Below are 24,035 nucleotides of genomic sequence, written 5' to 3' on the forward strand. Positions count from 1 at the left end.
TGAGGTTCATCCCAGAGCCTCCGAGGTGGTTTTTCTTCCCCCCAAAGTTTACAGGATGTTTTAACTCTCTCCCTCCCGTGCCGTCCCTAGGCCCTCCCCCACGCTCATTAAACAATGACGATTATTTTTATCACTCCCCACCTTGTGCCCGTTTCCAGATTGATGAATTCTACGTGGGGCCAGTGCCTCCCAAGCAGGTCACCTTTGCCAAGCTGAACGACAACATCCGTGAAAACTTTTTGGCTGACATGTGCAAGAAATACGGCGAAGTGGAAGAGGTGGAGATTCTCTACAACCCCAAGAACAAGAAGCACCTGGGCATCGCCAAAGTCATCTTTGCCACTGTCAAGGGTGCACGGGAGGCTGTGCAGCACCTTCACAACACCTCCGTCATGGGCAACATCATCCACGTGGAGCTGGATACGAAAGGTGAGGGGGCACATCCCGCCCCAGACGTTTGGGGGTTGTAGAGCCCGTGCTCACCCTTCTCCCAGCGTTGAGGCTGCTACACAGGGCAGGATCCTGGGGATTAAAAATACGGAGGGAGCCGGCAGCGGGTCTGGTGTCTGGGGCCTGGGCGAGTCACGTGGAGCCAAATGTGTTGTCTGTTGCTAAGAGACAGCCCTGTAATTTGCAAAATGCTGCCATCCTGCCCGTCCCTGTCCCTGCTCGCTGCTCTGCCATGTCCCCCATGGCCCTGCCCCAGGCTGGCCCCTCTCGGCCACCTGCCAGCGCTGCCGGACCCCGTGGCACCTGCCCTTGGCAAACTTGGGATTTTTGGGCAGGTGCTGGGGCCCGAACCTGTGGGTTGTGAGTTCTGGGTGCTGTCCCCTGCGTGCCCGGGTTTCACCGTGCCCGGAGCCCCCCGGGGGCCGGGGCAGCAGAGCGCACATCAGCACTTGTCGTGTGTGCGAGTAAGTGTGAGACAGGCTCTTAAAGCGACAGCAGCTCCCTGTGCTGCAGGAACCACCCCCAGCCCCACACCCGAGCCCTTGGCAGCACAATAAAGTTTCTGCAAGTGTGAAGGCATTGTGGGTTTTGTTCTCTCTCCTTCAAGCTTGTTAGTGAAGGGCTTTGCTAAAATCTGCCTGAATTTTAGGAAATGTCTGAAGCTGAGGTAGTAGAGATCAGTTGCAGTTTGTACTTCTTCGTTCCAAAGGGGGCATTTGTAGTTTAAAACTGACTTGCTGCACTCCCTCTGGGGAAGAGGACACTGCGAACACCATTTTCTTAAAAATGCTGGTATTTTTGTTGTGTATTAAAAGGTTTCAATGATTTAGTGCAGAACCAGCACAGCAGTCAGTGTGCCACGTGTGATAGAGTAGAACAGGATGTTTATTGACATTACTGACCACTGTTAGAAGAAAAAAATCACAGTAGTGGTATGATATTTTCTATTGTGAGCTTGACCTTACATGTGTATACTTTGAAATTCTAGTATCATTAATTTTTACAGACAGGCTCCTTCCCCTGCTTTGAAATTTGAAGGTAAAAATCACATTTAAGAACAAATTAACCCCTTGCAGATTTAATAATGCAAGCTAAAGCTGGCTGGTAAGTGGTGGGTGTCTTAATGAGAGTAATTTTAAACAAGCTGATTGTACCACCTTCTTCCTTTATAAACTACTCTGCAGGTCTTGACCAGGCAGCTGTTCCAAAAAGTTTACAGCACATCAGGAAAATGAGGGGGGTTTATGCTTCTGTTTCCTGGGAGAAAACACTGTTTTGTTTGCCAGCTTTATGCTTCTAATGTATTTCTTTCACACAGTTGCCTCTCTTTCATTCTAAAAGAGTAGGACTGTCAGTGTGCTATAATCTGTCAGAATCAAGTAAAAATGGAATTCCTAAAATAGCATTAGCAGGTTAGTACATACTTAAAATATATATCTGTCGTTTTTAACATTTCTTTCTAGTATTCTACTTTTCAAGAGAAGGAAATGTTGGTTGAAAACTTTGTTTTCCTAGCATAGAAAAATAAATATTAGGAGTGAATGTCACTTTTATTTGTCTGGTATAAGCATAGGCCTCTGAAACTAATAAATCCAGTCTCCTCATCTAAGACAGGCTTGTTTAAAGCAACTTTTTGCCTCAGTTTATCCATTTATGGGCTGCACACAATTAATAATTGCCTGTTTTAGAGAAATAGATAGGAATCATTTCACATTCCTAAATCTCTTAGAAATTGAAACTTTTCCTGCATTATATTTGGGATCCAGGAAGAATGATGAAACTTTCTAACAATTACTGTATATTTTTTCAAAAACAATGAAAATAAGCCTAGCACTTTTATGTGTGTGGCATTGTAGTGTTATGTGTGGGTGGTGTGTGTTAATATTTCAAGCATATCTTTAAGCTCTTGCAGTGAAAAGAGCTGTTTTGTCACAACTTCAGTTGAACTAAAACAGTTTAAGTAGTTGAAGATGGCTCAGGACTTTTGTGAAATGAGATTTGATACCGAAATAGCCTCATCTGCAGCATTTGTTCAAGATAAATAAGTCTTTCAGTACATAGACTTGTGCTAAGAGGTGATTTGCTTTTGAATTGCATGGGGTGATTCACAGGGAGTTTGGGGGTTGATCCTACAGGACTTCTGTAGGAAAGTTGTCCTGGTTTTGGAGAGGTGCTGCCTGAATTCATTTTCTGTGCTCAGGTGCTGGGTCTGTCCATTTTTCTGTGTCCTCCTTATCTTTCAGAGCAAAATTCAGACAGTTTCAGGGGCTGATTCTGCTGCCTTTGAAGCTGATGACAGATTTATTGCAGACTGCAAAATAAGTAGCATTAAGACTTTGTAGTACCAAAAAATTCAATAGTAAGAAACTGGGTAGACTTTAGGAATGAAAAGACTGAGGGTCAGTACTATATGGGACAGTTTGCTTCTCTGGCTTTATTCTTTTAAGGATGCCACTGAGTACTCCTTAAACTCGGGGGGAAAAAAGGATGAATTGGTGTCTTTTGGAGGGGCAGAATTAATAGTTTTGTCTCTGCATTCCCATGCTCTGTGTTTGCATCAGTAACAGGCAGTTTCTTCGAGCAAGGTGGGCAGGGGGAGCTTTCTAAAGTGGCTCTGGGTGTTGGCAGAGGCTTCTCCCTTGGGTGAGAGTTTCACTTCTCAAATCTGCAAGCTATTTGCTTGGCACTTTGGAGAGGAGGGAAAGGGCTGCTCTCCAGAAAGCGTGGGGAGGAGCAGAGCTGCCAAGGAGGCTGAGAAGAGGAAAAAAAGGATTTAGAAACCTTCTTGTCTTGGCTGGAGAAGGGAACATCCGACTTCCCTTGCCCGGCAGAGTATTTAAAAGTGATCCCTGGGAGCTCAGGGATAATAACTGCTCCTCTCTTGCATGGATGCAAGGGGCTGGCAGTGGGCAGGCTCATGTAGGTGTCAACGATGTGTATTTTTACTCAGATTTTGTTGTTTCTGTTTTTAATTGACTCTTGCACTGTGGTCTGTGCAGGTGAGACCCGCATGCGATTCTATGACCTGCTCGTTAATGGTCTTTGCACCCCTCAGACCCTCCCTGTAGGCACCGAGCAGGACGTGTCCCCAACTGGCAATGAAGCTCTCCAGGTAGGTCTGCTTGGCTTTATTTTATTTAAGAATAACTTTCTGGAAAACTCCAAACATTAACATTAGTGTTTGAACACTTTTAATGCAGCTGCTTTTTTGTGTCTTGCCATAGTTCCAGTGGATGTTGCTAATTCACATTTAAATATAACTTGCTCATAATTGCCATAGCAAATGTACCTCTCAATCAGAGCATGTGACTGATCTGTGTCCCCACAGCACGGGAGGTGCTTTTTGTCTTTTCTGAGTGAAAAAATGCCTCCAAACCCGAGAGAATGTGCCCTATTAACATTAGAAATTCCTGCAGTTAGCACTGGATCAGACCTGTCCCTGAGATGAGATTATTCCCTTGAAGTCAGGGGAATGATTTACAATGGTACGTTTGGCCTGGTGTCTGTGATATGGAATCTCAGCACTCAATGGGCTCCAGCCTTGCTTTAAGGCTAAAAGGTGCAAAAAGGGGACCGAGCTTCAATAGTGGCGTCAGTTTTCCAGAATCTTAATTAGTCACTGGAATCAGCTGTTAATGAAAGCAGTGTGCAGAATTCCTGAGGGCTTCCAGGGGTCCCTCGATATTTAGGGCACAGTTTTCCTCATGGCTTTGTAGGATTACCTGCCTCCCTGTGAGCCCCGGAGGGATGGGAGGGCGAGGGGGGCGAGGGGAAGGAGGCCTGTTGGTGTGAAGTTACCAGCCTCTTTGGCTTGTCTAAATGCACTTTAGCTGCTCGTTGTGGCTTAAGAACCCACTTTAAGACCTGGCTGCTCATTTCTGATGGTTCCACATCTCAAATAAAAGTAGACAGATCTGTTCTTAATCCTTTTTCAGGGTTAGCAGCAAATTGATGGTATCCCCCAAAGTAGTCCCTGCTGTAATTATCTTTCAGATTGTTTCTCTAGATACTGTGGTGGTGTATTATATTATTATCCTGAACTGATTTTTTTCTCCCAATTACCATAAGAATTATTGTTTTTGTGGGTAATGTTGACTGTTTGCATCATGTTTTTGACACTGGAATCTGCCAACAAACTTTTTTGCTGTTGTAGTTTAGTAAAATACTCCTGACATTTGCTTTCCCCCTCATGCAGAGCAGCAAAGACCTGACAGTTCTGCAGGCTATACACAAACCCCACTGAAAAACAGTCCACAGCATATCTACACCAAAGGTGCAGAGATGTGGATGTTGTCAAGAACCAGCCACATGCTTCCTGCTCCTTTCTGTGGGTTTTAGAACAGTTGAGGAAGAAGCTTTCCTGATGTCCATGTGGTTTTGGTGTGTGAGTGGTCACACCAAGAGCAAGGCCACACTGTTGGGTGGGTGAGACCTGTGTGAGCATGGCAGGCAGGTGGGAGTTCAGCTTGAGTTTGGTGCTGGCATGTTCCAAACAGGTTATTTTACAGGTCTCTCTACCTGCCTGTGCTTGAGAGAGGATCAGCCATCCTGTACCCTCCCCAGCTCACTATCCTGGTGTGATTTTGGGCAGCTGGAGCTCAGTCCTGCCTCTCTTGCTACCAGGAGGATTCTCACTGAGCTCCTGCTTTGCATTATGGAAAATTGATTCTCGAGCTGATGATTAGTGTGGCACTGTTATGACTCAGCAGAGTCTGAGCTGGAGCAGGGCTGCTCCCAGAAACCCCCTGAACGTGCCTGTGGAGTGAGTTGCAGAGCAATGACTGGGCTGCTCTGTAGGTTTGTAGGGTTTCAGTTTCAAATACCATAATCAGTAGCTCTCTACCTGAGCATTTATCTTTGGGAAGGGGTTTAAAAGTGGGCTTTTGGCAGTTGAGAACTTTTTGTGCCTTTTATAAGAGTAGCCTTGTCCATTGTTACAGAGAAACCTTTGGTAGAGGGGGTGGTGGGTGAGCTCTGCTGCACAGGTTGGGCTGCAGGCTGGCAGTTTGCTGCTTTGTATGCTTTGATTTGTTCACAGAAAAGATAAATTGATAATTTCTCATCCCAGAATTTTCTCATTTTCTTTCCTATATGCAATTTAGACAAGCCTTACACAGTTGGTAGAAATTGTAACTCTTTCAGCTGGAAGTGGTGTGCAAGTCTCCTGTTCACCTGATGCACTTGAGTGTAGCTTATGAGGAAAACTGTCACATCTGCTTTCTTCTTCCTCCTCTTGCAGACAAGTTCCTCTTTGCTTGCCTTTTTCTTTTAAATCAAAGGGAACTGTTAATAGTGGATAGTGGTTTGTGTTTTCAGGGATGCTGTAACCTATTTATTCTTTTGCTGTGGAAATCAGTGCAAACTCTTGGGTCCTCAACTCCTTGAAAACCAAATGGATTAGACAAATATCATTGTAAAAGTGTGTGTTTAGGTGCTTTTCTCTGCTCTGTTTTTGCAGTTGACGGATTCCCTGAAGCGCCTGAAGGACAGTAACCTTTCTTCCACGGGCTCCTCTGTGACCCCAAACAGCAGCACGCCCTTCTCCCACGACACAGCCTATTCCAGCTGCCGGCAGGACACCCCCAACTCCTACAGCCAATTCACGCCCCAGTCCCAGGGCACACCTCACACCCCACGCCTTGGCACGCCTTTTTCCCAGGATTCCACCTATTCCAGCCGCCAGACAACGCCTGTGTACCACTTTGGGCAGGACAGCGGGTACAAACCCAGGAGGCACGACACGAAGTTTACGGACGCCTACAACCGTCGCCCGGGACACCAACACCACTACGTGCACAACTCGGCGCCCGTGTTCCGGGGCACGGAGCACCAGTTCGGCACGTACAAATCCCATCAGCAGGACCCCGTTCAGTTCTCTCACACTCCCCCCCTGAGCCACTCTAGTTCTTCGAGCTACAAATCTGCCTTCTCTCCCTACCAAGCACCATCTGTGTTTCCCCAGTCCGATGAGCAGCAGTTTCCCCAAACTTCCAGGGAAACGGAGTACCGGAGGCCTGCACCACCTCCCACCGAGATGGTGGTGGAGAGCAGTTCTGCCCCCAGCATCGACTTTGTCCCAGTGAAGGAGAAGCCAGAGGAGCCTCCGCCCTTGCCCGACTCGAACTCTGTTCCTGAACCGAGCACAGCATCCTTCTCTCAGACTCCAGAGAGGAGCGAGACCCCTGGCACCCCCACCATGGAGTCTGAAATGCAGCATAACAGTTTAGACTCAAGGATTGAGATGCTCTTAAAAGAGCAGAGAACAAAATTGCCCTTTCTTAATGAGCATGACTCGGATAACGAGATCCGAATGGAAGGTAGCCCTATTTCCTCCTCTTCCTCCCAGCTCTCCCCCATCCCAACGTACGGTTCGAACTCTCAGCCTGGTTTCAGGGGGCAGACACCTTCCTCGCGCCCTTCCAGCACAGGCTTGGAGGACATCAGCCCAACGCCCTTACCCGACTCTGATGACGATGAGCCCATCCCTGGGACAGCTTCCCTGGGTCAGAATTCCCGGGGGACATCGGAGGCCAGCATGACTCCCATTGATCAGCTGAGTAGAACCTCCAAAATTGAGACCTCAGAGGCTAAAGACATGGTGCCTGGTGACCAGACCCCAACATCAGAAAAAATGGATGAGGTGAGTGAGCCAGAACTGAGTTATGGAGCTCTGTGATTGTCCCTGGAGCTAGACAGGGCAGGGGATTGCACTCATCTTTGTGTTGTCAGAGCATGAGGTTTTTGGTGGCTCTTCCTTTACTCAAGGCAGCTGGAAATGAGTTAGACGTGACACAGAGTGATGGTTGTAATCAACTTGCTGCTCTCCAGCTTTGCTTGTTTATAATATCAGCCTGCTGCAGTTTATGGCTTCAGGAGAGCTCAAGGACTGCTCGAGCCACTGAAGTTTGGCCAGTGCTCACGCTGTGTGAATGTCCTGAGTGTTGACAGATACTTAAGGCACTAGAGAAGTTAATGGAGCACTTTCTGCCATTGCTGTGGTCCCTGGGCAGGGGTGTGTATGTAGGCACACTCTTGCTGAACGGGCTTTCATGTTGCACTGAAGTATTGAGTGTATATGGTGTTTGAAAGCTCTCCAGCTATTTCTGCCATCTGGTTCAAACGGGAGACAGTTGCTGGGTTTTAATACTCCCTTTGCTCGGTTGAAAGGGGGAGGTAGTTGACTTGTGGGGGATGTGCTCCACTGAGTCTTCCAATAATAGAGCAGAGCTTGCTGCCTCTGCTGGGGCATTTGTGGCTGAAGGGGGAGCGGGAGCTGAACGCTGTGGAGCGCTGCCAGCAGACAGAGGAATTATGTTGCGTTGCCTGTCTGTTTGGGAGGTCTCTTGCAACAAATGTGACTCTCTCTGCAGTGGACCTGTCAGTCCTATTCTGCTGTGTCAAGGAACAGTCAAAATACAGATCTCTCCAAAGCCAGACCCTTTTTCCTCAGTGTTTATAATGGTCATGCAAGCAAATGGAACTGCTGTCCCTGGTGTGCAAGAACGCTGCAGTCAAGAGGGCTGGCCTTGTGTAAATGTCCCGAGCGTGGCAGATCAATTTAATTTACTCAGGGAAGTTTGCCGGGGTTAAGCTGGCAGGATGGATCTCCCTCCAGTGCTTTGCAGCTGGGAGGTTTCCACCTGCGTTTCGGGAGGGGAGGAGCTGCTCCCGGAGCTGAGCTTGGCACAGTGCTGGATGGAGGGGGAGATCAGCAGCATAACACAGTGCAGCTCTCGGCGCTACACACTGAAAACAATGTGACCGTGCTGGATATTTTTTTTGCCTGCCTTTCCAATCCTGCTTGTCCTCCCAGTTGCCAGTTTAGCTTTTGAAACAATTCAGCTGCTTGAGTTCTCATTCATCATCCAGGCTGGCCCAAGCTCCCCTCTTGGGAGGCAATCCCTGGCCCACTGGGCCTGATGATGTGTTAATTAGGAATGGAGTTTTGATTTCTTGAGCTCGGTCTGGCAGGCCTAAGAGGGGATACTGTTGGTGTGCCTAGAAAACAATGAGGAAGACATCCCTCCTCTTCCTCCCTTTCTGGGTTTGTGTGTTCTGTCCTTGCTCTCGTGTGTGGGTCACAGCCAGTTCTGAGTGTGTTTAGGAGGATGGGTGCGTTGTCAGGGTGGTGTGGGGGGTCAGGCACTTCTGTGGCTGACAGTGGTGTGAGGACTGGCTGGGGTGGGGTGTTGTAGGTTGTGATCAGTGCTGATGTTGCAGCCCATGTTAAGTGTTTGTTTCTCCTTAATGAGGTGCTGGTGTCAGAAGTTCACATCGATGGTTCTGATATAAAATGATGTAAGTGCCTCTCAATCCTCTGCAGAATTGAGAAGGGTGGTAGCAGGGTCTCCATGCAGGTCATTGCTGCCTTAATTGTCTCCTGCCCCCCCACCCCCGAAAAACTTCGATGTTTGTTGTTGGAGCTGTTTATTAAAACCTCCTCTTAGTTACAAATCACACTAAACTGTTCTGGCATGTTTGTAAAGTTGCCTGTGCCTTTCATTCCTCCTTGTGATGCACAAATAAACGATCTCCATGTGTTTTTGCTTCCTTCCCCTGCCCTTCTTCCCCCCAGTTCAGTTTTTTTGCTTTAGAAAAAGTCTCTCCTGCCTTCCCTCTCTTTTGCTGAAGGAGCAGAGCTGAACAGTGACTTAACATGGGCTGAAATTTGAGCTGCAGCTTTCCAACTGAGTTAGAGAGGGGCATTGAGTCTGTCTAAGGGCTGGAAAGCTGAACCTCTGGCTCCAGCCTATTGTGATACCACTATTCAAGTGCAGTCCTTCAGAGAATCCTCCAGCAACACAGAGGGAAGGCAGACCCGAATATTTCTAGTGACTGTGTGGCTTGGGGAGCAGAGCAGGAATGACATATTAGTGTAGGGAGGGCTCATTAAGTATCATAAGGAAGCAATAAAGGGCAGAGAGTTTGAACTTCTTATTTACTTTATATCTGGCTCTTCAGGGGTCAGAGCAGCCCCAGGCCAGCTCTCTTTGGGCTGCTGCTCTAGCTGAGAAAATCTCAAGATCCAAAGGGATCCCAGCAAAGTTGCAGGGAAGCTTTTCCTGAGGATCTCGTCCTGTTTACCATCAAACAAGCATGACTTTTGCCAGTGATTGCTAATGCAGTAACATCTGCTCTGTAGGTGCAGTGCTGTCAAACTATCAGGCAAATTAACCCCCCAGACTTGCCATAAGTAAGGGACGTCCAGCCCAGCCCCAGCAATTGCTCTGATTTGTCGTGCAAGACGCTGGAGTTTGATTTCAAGATCCGGAATGATCCTCCTAAGCCAGAGTTTGGCAGTGAGTTTGGGTGTGGGAGAGGAAGGGCTGTGCATCTGTCTGCAACACCTACCCTGGGCAGTCTGGGAGCAGTGATTGAGGTCTGCAGAGAAAGTCCTGCCAAGCTCAGCCAAGGGACGAGGCTGAGGCTGGAACTGAGTGGGATGTGGGCAGTACGAGGTGAGGGGAGGAAAAGGATCATTTCCAAACAACAGAACCTGCCAGCCAGGAAGACAGGGCAGAGAGGGCTTTTTCAAGGAACTGGAAGATGGCAAGGAAAGAAAACAGCTGACTGCATTGTTATATGAGGAAATTTTCTAAGGGTAGCAATGTATAAACTTTCCTTCCTATGTGCTTGAGAAGATAAAAAGGAAAGAATTGCAATAATTTCTTTTCACAGGATCTTTGCTATTTCAGAAGTGCAAAGGTTAAGTACGTACAGTTTGACGTTTTGACATCCAATCTGAGCCAGGTCTTGTTTTGGCTTGGCTTGTGACAGGAAGAGGCCCTGCCTTTGTGCTGGGGAGGGTGACAGGATTGCAGCGAGTCACTTTGGTGTATATTGATGATGTCTTTCATGTTTCAGCTTACGAATGTATCAGCTTGTGTGCATACCCAGCTTGTAATAGGAAGACTCTGTGGTTGACAATGATGTTTTTCCAGATTTATAAGTACAAAAGTACTTTTTAATTGAGGGATTAGCAGTGTCCTGCCTTCCTGGTAGTTTGCCTAAGCACTGAGTTACTGTAGAGGGAGGGGCACCTTAAAAACGCCCAAGATCATCATAAAAATAAAGATCCTGAAACGTGAATGAGGTGAGAGCAGTTCTGCTAGTTGCTGTGAGTTTTAGCAAATGGGCTGGGGAGTGAACTGCAAGTCACGCAGTGCACAGCAGCCCTGGAGACCCCAAAAGCCACTGCTGTCACCAGCTCTCTCACCCAGCTGCTGTGAGTGCTTTGAATGCCGTGTGGGGTGCTGAGGGGCCCCTTGCAGGACAGGGGCAGCATCCCTGTGACGAGTTGTGAGGATGCAGCAGGTCCTCTCACAGGTACCCAGGGAGAATTCCTGAGCTGGGCTTGCACACAGACCAGCTGGGTGAGGCTCAGCCCTACAGCGAGCTCTGCCGAGGTCCCTGAGGTTACATCTGGGCTGAATTTGCACTTGGTGTTGAAGTATCTTTGGGTTCTTGTGTGGTCATGGGCAGAACTGGAAGAAATTCACGTTGAAGTGTCAGATTGTCTCTCTGGAGCCGTAGCAGGATGTGATGACATTCTGGAGGCACTGCCTCGTGTCTTGGGTGGCTCCATGCTGCTGCATCCCCATCCTCACTGGGCAGTGTTTCAGTAGCTGCTAAATGACTCCCCTTCCCTGCAGGCCCAAATCCAACCTTTAGTTGTGAGCACTTGTGACACAAAACAGTGTCCCAGTGCCATCCCAGCAGCAAGAGGAGCTGCCGGGGGTTCTGCTGCCAGCAGTGGCTGCCCCAGGAGTGGCCAATGCCCCTTGGAGCTGAGCTGTGCAGGAGCACATCTGTCTGTGCCTGCAGAAGGATGTTCTCCCCCTGCCCCCTGCTCCCAGCCTGGGCTCTGGGGGTCAGAGCAGCCCTGTGTTTGTTCCTGGGATGTTGGGGGTGGGTTACGTGGAGCCTCCTAAAGATGAACCCAGCTGTGCTGGACTCAGGGATGTTTCTGGGCTGGATGGTGCAGAAGTGATTTATTCAAGGTAAATGCACATTAAGGTTGTGAAGGTGGAGCCTTAAGAGCCAGGAAATTTGATCCCTTCGTTTCCACAGTAACTATGCAAGAGCCCTTATGCCCATAAGTAGCTGTTATGTATGTATAATATATATGGGTACACCTGGGATCCAATTTACAGCTGGAGTGGGATTCATCATTCCTGGAGGGAGGTGGGGGGAGTGGATGTGGCAAATGGTTGCTCTGAATGTACTTTTTTAATTGAAGAAGGGAGAAAGTCCTGAGAGCTGTGATTTATGCCCAGTCTCATAAACACTTTTTCAGATTTTCCTGCCTCCTGAGCTCTTGCAAATGTGATCATGCCTGACAGAACCTGTTCCTAATGGAAACTCAAAAAATAGGTGTATGTTATGACCATGAATTTCCAGAAATGCAGCCAGCCAATGCCCAGGCAGCAGAGATTTGGATGGCTGCTGTGGTTTTACATGTGAATTACACCAGCCATGCTAAAGCTGTGAAATTAAAATGAGAGTGAACTGCTTAAGCTGTAGGTTCAGCTCTGCCCTCCTTGACCCACTCCCAGCAGAGTGAGAAGCCACCGGGACTTCAGGGGATCTTATGGAGTTTAAGCTTGTTCAGAAAAGAAAGGCAGCACACAAATCCCTCCAAAGGTGGATGAAATGTGGCCCTACACTGACACTGGCCCCTTTGAGAGCACAGTGATCTGTTCAGCCCCTGTGTCCAGAGAAGGGGCAGGACTGCAGCCCTGCATCTTCCTGGGGATGCTCAGGGTCAGCTCCCACATGACCTGGCCAAGGTAAGGATGTCCAGGCTCCCCAAGCACTGGAAGTGCAGGTTGTTACTATCTTACCTTTTCTCTCAGAGCTGATACTGGGAGACTCCAGGGGAGGTTCTGCTTCCTTGTGCAGTGATTCACTTACCCATGACAACCTGCTGCTCCTACAAAAATTTATACAAAGTAGAGAAGTCCCTTGTGTTTGCTAAGTTGTTTCACTTTTGTCTTCTTGTATTTGGCTGAGATGGGATTCTTGTAGTGCTCGCAGAGTGGTTAGCAGAGCAGAGGGCTTGACCAGCCAAATGTGTTCAGTAGAGGAAGCAGCAGTTTTAAAGTCACTTTTTCAGAGCACGATTGCATAGGATTCACCAGGTGTTCCTGGTGATGCACCCACTCATACATGTCTGCTTGTGAGAGGGGGAAAACCTGCATGGAAAAATATTTGACTGTTTCTGGTTTGGTTTTTTGGATGCTTAACAACTTCAGTAGATTGAGAGAACATGTCTCTTGTTGATAACAGAGCTGGAAATGGTGAAATGCTCTGGAGTGTAACTGAAAAATAGAAAGCAGGCTGTGGTTGGGAGGCTGAGTGGTTCATTTACTCTCACACCAGGCCAAGGCTTTGAGGCTTTTGCATTTTGCATACCTGATAGAAATGACATTGCTATTCCTTTTTATAAATCACTGTTACTGACAATACTCTCACCACTACCTCAGTTGGTTCTGTTTTGCCACCAGTGACTTTCTGTAAATTTTCGGTTCCTGGTGGACTGGCTGTGCACACTTGAATTGCTCATTAATAGGCAGAGCACTGCTTATTTTGTGTTTGTGTAATCTGGAGATGCTCTGCTGCCCTGGAAACTTTCTGCACATCTGAGCTCTGCAGCCCATCCACAGTTAGAGAGCCCTTGGCATCTTCTTTTTGCTGCTTGCTGAGTTCTTCTAGTCTTTCCAGCACTCAGGTTTTAGCAGTGACAGTGTTGAATGTTCAGATGTCATAAATGCAGGCTGTGAAGCCTCACATTGGAGTGACACGTTTTCCTCACAGTTTCTCCAACCCATTATCATTCCAGTTGTGTTTTGCCTCTGATGGTTGTGAAAAGTGACCAAGGGAATGCAGACAAGTTGCTGGATGGCAGCGTGTGTTGCAACATGCAGAGCCACCGGGAAAACGTGCCAGTGTGTTAGGTAATCAGTAGAAATATTGAGAAGATAATTGCTGTTAACATATTGTGCTGGCAGCCGCCAGAACAGCACAAATTTCTGGGTCTGGTGTTGAAGGAGCCGGAGCAGCCGCTGTGTGTTATCTGTGTCTGTCTGACACAGAGCACTGAGCAGGCGAGCGCTTATTCAAATTTCTGCTGGCTGCTGCCTTTCCTGGAGTCCTCTAAATAGATGTAGTTCATCAGTAGAACTTTTTTTTTCTGTATTGCATCAATTTTGAGTCCCGTGACTTCGCCACCCCCTTTCTATGAGTTTTAATTTTCAGTGTGAGGTTCTTGTTTGTACCTACTGAAGGTGGGGCAAAACTCAGAATGAAACCTGTGGGTTCATCAGCCTGTGTGTCCAGAGAAGAGCAACAAAGCTGGAGAAGGGACTGGAGCACAAGTCCTGTGGGGAGAGGCTGAGGGAGCTGGGGGTGTTTAGCCTGGAGAAGAGGAGGCTCAGAGGTGACCTCAGCTCTGTCTATAACTCCCTGAAGGGAAGTTCTGGCCAGGTGGGGGGTGGTCTCTTCTCCCAGGCACTCAGCAATAGGACAAGGGGGCACGATGGGCTCAAGCTCTGCCAGAGGAAATTTAACTTGGAGATCAGAAAAAAATTCTTTGCAGAGAGAGTGCTCAGGCATTGGAATGGGCTGCCCAGAGAGGGGGTGGATTCCCCATCCCTGGAGGTTTTTCAGCTGAGATTGGCCGTGGCACTGAGTGCCATGATCTGGTAAAGGGACTGGAGTTGGACCAAGGGTTGGACTTGATGATCTCGGAGGTCTTTTCCAATCCAGTTGATTCTATGATCCTATGATTCATTAACTCTGTGCATCACATACCTGCCCACAAGGGCTCCTCTGACCCAGACTGGTACTGCTGGCTCAGGGTTTATTGTGCAAGTGCAGTGCTTGCCTTTGGAAATGCCCATTCATCATGGCCATGAAAGATTGCTCAAATTTTGTTCTCCTAAAAATAAAAGTATTTAAAAAAAGCAAAGAGGAAAAAAAAGGGTCATGGTAAGGGGAAAAGGATTTTAAAATAGATTTTATTTGCATAGTACTGAAATGAAATCAGTGTCTGCTTTCACACATTTCCAGTGGTGTGGACAGACTTTGTGAGGTCAAGGTGTATAAATACATAAAACAGCAAGACAGTAGATGGGGGTTTCTCATTTCTCTCCAGGTTGGAATAGGTGGAATAGGTTTGCTCCTCTGGCTGTTGCAAAAGTGTTGCTTCAGGAGGAGTCTGAGCAGAGGAAGTTGTTGGTGGCAATCACCCTGTGCACAGAGGGCACTGCCAGCCTGTGCTGCCCTGCCTGGGGGAACCGAAACCGCTCCACGTGGGGCTGACAGTGGTGCCAGGGTGGGAGGGTGGGTTGCAAAAGGGTCAGGGAGCTGCAGCTCAACTTCCAGTTTTCAGTCGTCAGCACTTGGGTGATTTGGTTTTGGTGTCTTTCAGTGGCGTTTGGAGTCACTGGCTGTGTTTGGGGGGCTGTGCCTGTGTTTGGGGAGGCTGTCTGTGTTTGTGTTTGGGGGGGCTGTGCCTGTGTTTGGGGGGGCTGTGCCTGTGTTTGGGGGGGCTGTGCCTGTGTTTGGGGGGCTGTGCCTGTGTTTGGCGGGCTGTGTTTGTGTGCAGGTGATAACCCTGTGCCAGGTGCAATTATCACACACCTTTGACCAGCTCGCTTGTGTTTTGCCCAATCTGTCTCCCTATCAGGCAGTAAGTCAGGGACATAGTTACGGATGGTGAGGAAGGAAGAGGAAAAACAAAGATGGTCTTCATAGAATCACAGAATCAGCTGGGTTGGAAGAGACCTCTGAGATCAAGTCCAACCCTTGATCCAACCCCACTGTGATTACCAGATCATGGCACTCAGTGCCATGTCCAGTCTCATCTTGAAAACCTCCAGGGATGGTGAGTCCACCCCCTCTTTGGGCAGCCCGTTCCAATGCCTGAGCACTCTCTCTGTAAAGAATTTCTGATATCCAACCCAAACCTCCCCTTGCCAGGGTCCAGTCCTTCCCTTCTTTCCTCCTTGCCTGCACCTCCAGCCACTCAGGGTGTGATGTCCTCAGACTCACCACTGCCCAGATTTCCTGTGCCAATGAGTGCAGTGGCACAGAACCTTAGAAAGAAGAGGGCTGAGGATGGTGAAGGTTGGATGGGGTTTTGTTTTTCCTGGGCCTTTTGCTGGCCTGACCCAGGGACTGGATGTCTGCTGCTTTTGTGGGTGCTGTGGAGTGGGAGTTGTTCTCTTACACCCAGATTTTTTTCCAGAAGAGCTGTTGTTTCACGGTGAGCAGGTAGAGTTTTGTGCTGTGTCCAAGTGGTGTGTCCTCCAGCAGTGCAGGATTAACATGTGTTGCACACACCAGGGAGACATTCCCTCTGGAGCCTGGGGAGGGATTGCTGAAGTAGGCAGCTTTTTTCCAGGTTTCCCTTTTCCCAAAGGAGCTTGTTATTTCTGGTGCCTTGTGTATCCCAGGCAAAACAAAATATATCCATTTCAGGTGATAGCAGTTGTTTGGTGGGAGCAGAGCTGGTGTGATGTTGGCACATGGCTCTGGGGACACTTTCCCAATCCAGTCCTTGTTGCTAAGCAGTTGCCAAATGTGGCATTTTGGTCGACAGATGTGGCTGAGAGTTTCCAGTGCAGATAATTAAAATATTGTCTTTGAAGGATGCAGATAAATGAGAGCAACTGTTATCATGGTGCTACAAGCATTTTGCTATTGTCAGGGAAAAAAAATACTTGGAAAATATGAAAATCCTGCATACTGCATTAAATTATTCACATTACAGTAAAGCATAAAGGACAATCCACTGGTGGAATGTGTGCCATGGAGATGTGCAGGAAGGATGCACTTTGACAAGGGAATCTCAGCTAATTTATTTGCTTGTTAATACAGTGTTAGGTGGGATGTGTCTCACAAATAACCTCAGGGGAGTGTCAACAGCAGATGGTTTTGCAGACCTGAGGTGTGTTCCAGGCAGGTGGGGTGGGTGTGGGGGTGAGGGGCAGCCTGGCCACAGCAGGGCCTTGTTGGAGGATGGTGTCCTGATGCTGGAATTGGTTTATATTCCCTGAGAGCTGGCACTGCACCAGGAGCACCCAGCCTGGCTGGGAGGCACCACCAGTAAGCTGTGATCCCTGCTGGGCTGGATGCTCAGGCTGAGCTTGAGGGAGTCTTGTTGCCTGACTTTGCTTTGGCTCGTGGTGCAGGCAGGGAAGTGGCTCTTGGCGTGGTGGCTGTGGGGACAGAGAGTCCTTTAGGGGGCCCCTGGGTGGCTTTTGCAGCCCAGCTCAGTGGGTTGTGTCACTGTGGGATCCTGGACAGGGGGAGGCAGGAAGGGAGACATGAGGAACTGCACTGGGGTTTGGAGGCAACCACTGAGCAGTGGCTGCAGCTCCCACATGGCTTCTGGTTTTGCTCTGGAAGGGTTTAAGTGGAACCGTTGCAGTGTCCAAGTGGAGCTTTACATAGTACCATGCCTTAGAAAAAATCCAGAACTCAGAAGGGCAGCTCTGAAGGAGTCTGACTGGGTTGGGATGGAGCTTTTGTGAGATTAGATTTTACTGTAAGTGAATTTGAGGCTAAAGGTACGAACTGACTTGTAAGAAGGATGAATGTTGAACTCTTGTTATGACCCAGTTTTTTCAGTATTTTTACTGTTTTAACTGGGCTCTGGCATCAAGGGCATTGCACAGTGCAGTTGTTCTGGTGAAGCACGACCTTAGAATCACATCCAGGGAGATGAATTGATGCTGTGTGTGCTCTAATACCACTGTGCAGTTCTGCTGCCTCAAAAGGTGCTGAGCCCAAACTGGCCTAAGTAATAATCCATTAGCTGCAAACCACCAAGCCAGCTGTTCTGCACAACTGCTTCAAAAATAAAAAGATGCCTGTGCCTTCCGGCTGGTCACCTGGATCAGAGGAGCAGGGCTTGGAATGGATGAGCACAGAGCTGTGTTGGGCTGGTTTTCTGCTTTTCTCACAACTATTTCACATAACTCTTTAAATGAGTAACCTGCCTTTTCAAGACTTCATATGTAACTTCAAGCTAATGAACCGATCTAGTGGGAAAGCTGTTTTAAAAATTACAAGTAAGAGCTGTGTGACTGAGAGGGGTTTAGATGTGACTGAGAGGGGTTTAGCTGTGCCTGCTCAGGCAGGGGCTGTGCTGGAGAGATGCTGTGCTGCCCTGTGCTCCTGCAGGGCTTCACACTCATCTCCAGCATTTCAGCCAAATTCTCTAAAGCAGGTATTAAAGAAGTGAGTAAAATAAGTGCCACCAGCATGGGGAGGAGGCCTAGAATAGCCTGAGGGCTGGAGTGGTGTGTCTGAGGAGCAGAGCATGGGTCATCTGGCACTGGCTGCTGCTGAAGGCTCTGCCCAGGTACGTGCAGTCCTTTCACTTGGGCAGTCACCCGTGGGAGAGCTGGATTACAGCTCTGCTGCAAGACAGGACAGGAGAGACTTTAGATCTACTCCTGAGTGAGCAAGGAAAAGGCATATCTTTGTCTTTGCTTGGCTGTCTGTGCTGGGAGTTATTTGCTCTGGGTCACTGAGAGCCCTTCAGTGGGTGTCAGAGCAGTGGGTGCCACCAAAGGCTCCCTCAGAGCTGGGCTGTCTGTGCTGCTACTCCCCTGGGGTCCCTGCTCTGCTCATGCCCAGCAGGTCAGCAGTGATCTTGCCCAGGAGTTGCTGGTGGACCTGTCTGCCACAAACATCAATTTTTCAGCCCATCTGCACTCTGAGCCTGCACAGTGTCCTGGGGCAGTGAAGGTACAGCTCGGTTTTGTTCTGGGTGCAAAGTGTTTCCATGTGTTTGTTTAAACCTTCTGCTCGCTAATGAGGGGACAGGTGGGGAAATCCGCGTATTTCCCTCTCCTCTCTCCGTTGCATGTGTTCTGCCTGCACAAATTGCAGTGGGAATGCAGCCCAGCTGGGAGCTGTTTCCACTCTGCTGCTTTAGAACTGTTGCAGTTACTCGATTTATTTTGCATATAGTGGGGATGGTGTATAAGTTTAGTATCTCCTAAAAGGCCACGAGAAATGTCATCTACTGCACAGAGATTGTTTTTGTTAAGGGATCAATCTGCAGTTGGCAGCCACAAGGGTTATATTTCCATCACCTGAGAGGAGTGGTATGGGGAGAAAGTTGCTTTTCCCTCACTGAGCAGGTTTTGGACAGGGAAGGTATTTCTGGCTGGATATTGCTCTAGACTTTGACTTAGGAAAAGGAAGGTTTTTAATGTTTTAATTAATGTGTTAGGTTCCTCAGCTGATTGTCTCCTCTCTGGCTGCACTTAGTTCAATGTGAGTACAACAAGAGAAGGAAAATATGAGCAGGAAATAAAGCCGTGAAAAATTCAAGATGCCTCCAGAGAGAAGAGAAATGTTACCAAAGGGGAAGTGTTTCTTGCTGGCCTCTCCCTTACTTTTGAGGAAGAACTTCTCTACTCATCTGCTGGAAAGAGGCTCCTTGAAGTGAGGTGTCTCCTGTGAACTCGCTGGGGTTTAATGCACCCACAGGAGGACTTGTCAGGCTTGTGTTGTAATGCTCAGAAAATGAGGAGCCTGCTGAGCTCATTAGGGTGCCAGTCATCGTTTGTGGTCACTGCTGGGCAGGGCTCACAGTCTGGCCATGGCCAGAGGGTTTGTGTGTGCTGAGCTCTCCTCCCAAAACAGAGGTTTGGTGCCTTTGCTGCTCTCTGTGGCCACATCCCAGAGACCTGGAGCACTCACAGCACCTCCATGGGGGCCTCTTCCCAAGGGGGGAAATGCTTCTTGTCTCTCAGGATCACATGGACTGGCTGAACAGGCTTCTCTGCAGCAGTTTTCCTGGGAATCTCAGAAACACAGCAGATGTCCCACTGTCCTGTCTGGGACGGTGGTGGTGGCTGAATGCAGAACAGAAAGCCACAGGTCTTGTTTGGAACCATATTGTGTCTGCAGTCAGGATGATAACAAGGTCCTAAAGACCTTATTAATTAACAGTGTGTTCCCTCTTTCAAACTTCCTTATTTCTTTTGAAACAGCTGATACTGGGCTAGGGAAGAGCTGCTGGGAGGAGAGCAGTGCTGAGTCTGTGTGACTTTGCAGACCAGCAGTGGAAGGCTCCAGAAATCTCACCAAAAGTGTTCAGGAAAGGGAAGGGCTCACATAAAAATCAGAACTTTAACTCTTTCCCCTTGCTTGTTGCACACTTTTTGGAGAGGAAAACTCTGCATGTTTGGAAAGGGCTCTTCCATCAGCCGCCTCCATCAGCTGTGAGCTGTGGGCTCCTGGGTTTTCTTGCAGGTCCCAAAACCAGTTGGGCCTCTTTGCTTCCCAGCCACATGGACAGACCAGGACTCTACCTGAGAAATTCAGGGCAGGAGCAGCTCAGGCTCTTGGAGAGGGGAAGGAGAAGCCAGGCTGATCCTTTGGGATGCTTCTGGAGAAGGAAGGCAGGTGACTGACCTGCTGCCATGGGATGCACTGACGGCACCTGGATCTGAGGGTGGGTGGTGGGAGCAGAAGAGCATTGAAGGATGATGCTGATGAATGATTGTACAAAAACTCTTTTTCTGTTTGCCCATTGCCCTTGAAGCCCTCGATTCCTTCATTTCTACCCTCTCTTCTGAGGAGACTCAGTGTTGTTGCCCAGGGTGTGTTGTGGACATCCAGGTCTTGCAAATGACACCACTGTTGGTACCGACACTGAAACACAGAGAGCCCCGAGCAGGGCCCTGAAAACGCTGCCATAACTGTGGCAGCCACGTGACTTCAGATACCCAAGGGTGTAGTAACACTGTGTGAAAGGGGAAGAGTGTCAAACTGGCCTAGTTCTGCTGATTAGAACTTGTTTAAATACAGTATATGCACAGCCTATTCTTCAACAGGGTGCTATCAGCTGAAAAGCTAGACTGTTTTCCAAGCTTATCTGCTTTCTTATCACCTGCTTGGGAGCAAGATCTGAATCTGTGGCTCCATTTGACCTGAGGTTTAAGTATTATGAGGGTGAGGTCAGGGGTGGCATGTGAGCTGCTGCCTGGCACTGAGCTGTGAGGTATCTGTGTGCTCTGCACATGCAGTTATTGCAGGGGTTTTTTGCCTTACAGGTGGACTCTGATCTAATGTTGCCAGTTCTCTTTATCTTTGGTTGCAAAGTACCTCCTGCTCTTTGGAAATGTGGGTGCCTTTCTGCACAGCAACGTGAGGAGCGAGACAGAGCACTACAGAATCATTTGGGAAATGAGTTCTCTGTGTACAGTGGGATTTCTCCTGAATTCCCTGCTTTTCTTTGCATCTTTGGGAAAGGAGATGCTGCCTCAAGCTCTTCATCTTCTATGTGTGGACAGACCTTAAAATAAAATCCATGGATAATGGCTGAGGTGGCAGAAAATGACAGGGAAGCCCATTGCATGCTCACCACTGCCTTTCTTTTTCAGAGAGACTGTTCAGTTCCTCTGTTGGATTTGGCTGGGTTGTTCCCAGGACTCTGCATCACTGAACCTGATGTCTGAAAGGGGCTTTACCTGGGGAAAGGGGGAAAGCCACTCTGGCTGTATAGAAGTCTTTGGGAGAAGCAGAGAACATTCCCTGACTAATTTATCTGTGGGGGGTATTTTCTTGCCACTCTACCATCCTTTTATGCATGACTTAGCTTCCCAGTCGACTGAAGCCTTTGAAGTTAGATTGCAAATAGCTCTTCAGCTGTCCCTTCCCCCCATCTAAAACAGGGAAACCAGAACAACCATTGCTGTGGAAAGAGCCTGCCTTGTTACATGGCTCCCCAATGTTAACACCCCCCTCTTTTCCTCCTTCCTTTTCCCTGCCTCCTCCTCCCCCCCATAAAGAAACCCTTTTTTTCCCCCTTAATAAGATCTACTTAAGACTTGAGGGAAAAGGCCATGGTTCCATGAGATGGTAAATCCAATTTTAGGGTGTTTCATATGTGATGAAAACCACAGTGGCCACATGACGCAGCCCCTGAATTGGCACACATCGCCCTGCCAGCTCGGATTTGTTCACATAATGCAGAAGGGGCGACTGGGGGGGCACTCACAGCCTGCCCAGGCACCCCTGAGCTGGCCTGGGGGCCACTGACTCCCCTCACTGCCTTTTGTCATCTGCCCTCTTGGATGTTCACAGTGGTCTTGTCCCAGATCTGTGCCCTCGGCGGGGCTGGAAGTTTCCATGTGACTGTGGACCCAAAGGATGTTAGTTGGCCTGTTCCTGCAGACACTACCAGAGTCTCTTGTGCATGGAAAGCCCGGGGGCAATGCCTGGCTTCTCCAAATATCCCTTCTTTGGTGCCCTTGGCAACAGGAGCAGTGTAACCCCATCATATGCTGTGAAGTTTGCAGTTCTGAGCCTCCCTCCCTTCCCTTAGACCCAAGTGAAGCCATCCCCGTTGTGGAAGGCAATGCTCTTGCTTAACAAACAGAGCAACCTCCTCAGTGAGTTATTGCCCTCTTTGCCAGTTCATCTCTTCAGGCTTTCTGCTGAGGCAAGTCTGGCAGTTGTTCTCCCACTGGCTGAATTCCTGGCTTGGAGGGTTGCTATCCCAGGAATTCATGGTGAAACTGAACCGTGGTGCTGTCTTGCCAAGAGAATGGAGTTTTGAAAGTACTGAATGGTGGTTGGGTCTTCTCAGGCTTGAGTCTCCTGATCACATTTCTCAAGAGGTTTTGTTTCTGGACCACTGCAGATCTGGTTGCCTCAGACCACTAATTGCCCTGCACGGGCTTCCCATCCCTGTCCTCTTTCCTTCACCTGCAGTGGTCTGTCCTGCCCTGGATTGCTTGCTAAATGAAAGATGTTTTTAGCCTCATGGAAATACCTAGAGGGGTGTTTCTTACTCCAGGATCCATTTCAACTTCTGGGAGAAAGAATCCATGCCTCGTTTCCTGCAGTCACTGGAGCTTCTGTGTGCAGTCAAGTAAAACAGCCTGAATCCTTCCTGTTCCATCATTTTGTTCATTTTCTCCTGTTTTTCATGTTTTGTTGGTGTGGATCATGTCATGCCCTGTGTCATGTCAGGAGTCTTTGGGAAATACTGATTTAAGTTACTGCTCCATTCCTTCCCTTGGAGACATTAATGTTGTTCACTGTCCTGCAGGGAAACAGAGGATAATCCTCTCTGGAGTCTGAAATGGGGCTGTGAAGTGTCAGAGCCATGTCAGCTGCTCAGGGCCTGCAGGAAGCTGGTAGTGTGGATTTGCATGAGTGTGGGATGCTCTTTGGCACCTCTGCCCATCCTAAAGGAGTCGTTTTAGCTCATTTTGTCATCTTAATTCTCCAGATTTTCTGATGATGGCATGGACTGTTGGGCAGCCTTCCAGCTCTCCAGCTGTCCTTAAAACACAAGTCAATTTACTTCTGTTCCTGGTGTCAGGAAATGCTGGAAGTGAGTGAGGAGACCTTTTCCCTCTGTAGGGGAAGCCCCATGTGCTTCCCTCTCTCAGGAGCCCTTCCTGCTGTACAGTGAAAGCCCAGCTGAGCTCCTTCCTTGCATCCTTCCAGATCCCAACTTGGGGCCTCTCCCTACATGCAGGACAGTCTAATTAGGGACCAGCAACCTGAGGCAGCACGTTGTGAGACACAAACAAGCATCCTGGTGACATTTCCTCACCCTTGTCCCCCTCTGCTGGGACCGACAGAGACTTCTGGGGAGTTCTCCCTCTGTCCTTCTGTGCTTTGAGGCATTGACTCAAAGCTCCCTCTTGGCTTTAGAAGGAAAAGTAAGTAGCATGAGTTGGGCTGATGTTTACAGAGCTGTTTGTTTACAGTGAGCACCTGGATGTCATTGGCACTGGTTCTTCTCGTTGGGCAGCCCTGTAGGTGTGGGAAGGATTTTCTGTGCCAGAGAAGTGCTGCAAGTGAGTCCCAGACCAAAAAACAACCTGAGCCAGGACTGTGTATGTCAGGTGGGACATTGAGACCTTGAATTCTCTTTTTCAAATAATAAGAGGTACTTTGGCAATTGGTATTAGAGAAAGCAGAACACTCAAGTAGCGTCTCTCCTGCAAATACTCCCTGCTCCTTTCCAGCCTTTTTTGTGTCCCTTTTTGTGGGACACAGTGTTGAGTCCATTGCTCTGATCTGGGTGTTTGCAGCCTTTGCCTGTGAGTTAATTTACAAAGTGCTGCATAAATATATGACTATATAAAAAGCTTGCAGTCTTCTGTTCTGCAGACAGAAATACATGTTGCTGGAGATATTTATAATCACTGATTTGTAATATGTAAATCTTTCCATTTGCCTCTTACTGAGCTGGGCATTTTATTATAGTGCAAACACATCTGAGAGCTGTCTTGTCCCAATTAAAAGCTGCTGTGGCTGCCACTGAGGGCTCTGACAGCAGCAGGAGGATGGGATGGGAGCTCTCTCAGCTGTCCAGAGGAGGTGGAAAGACCTGACTCTAACCAAGGGATAGGAGGCAGTGACCCAGCTGGAGCATCAGCCCAGGCTGTGGTTTGGTGGTGGGCTGGCCAACATGAGCCACCACAGGTGCTGGTGACAGCACAGTTACCTGAGCAGGTTTGGAGCTCAGCCAGGAAGGTGCAGGCAGCAGATTGCTCTGTGTTTGTGTTGCTGCTGTAGCTGAACTGCTGGCAAAG

The 24,035-nt window shown here is 48.5% G+C and overlaps 1 protein-coding gene across 3 annotated transcripts in view; it reads left to right on the forward strand.

Moving 5' to 3' along the window:
• The window catches only part of SETD1B (SET domain containing 1B, histone lysine methyltransferase), a 57,349-nt gene that overhangs the window by 7,816 nt on the left and 25,498 nt on the right, over window positions 1–24,035 (forward strand). For all 3 annotated transcript variants that reach the window (XM_071572369.1, XM_071572370.1, XM_071572371.1), the window contains 3 exons: window positions 159–429; window positions 3,450–3,562; window positions 5,909–7,090. In XM_071572369.1, coding sequence (XP_071428470.1) covers window positions 159–429; window positions 3,450–3,562; window positions 5,909–7,090 — 1,566 coding nt within the window. The remainder of the gene's footprint in view (window positions 1–158; window positions 430–3,449; window positions 3,563–5,908; window positions 7,091–24,035) is intronic.

This window comes from Pithys albifrons, chromosome 17 (genome assembly GCF_047495875.1).
Source record: "Pithys albifrons albifrons isolate INPA30051 chromosome 17, PitAlb_v1, whole genome shotgun sequence".
In the NCBI taxonomy this organism is placed as follows: domain Eukaryota; kingdom Metazoa; phylum Chordata; class Aves; order Passeriformes; family Thamnophilidae; genus Pithys; species Pithys albifrons.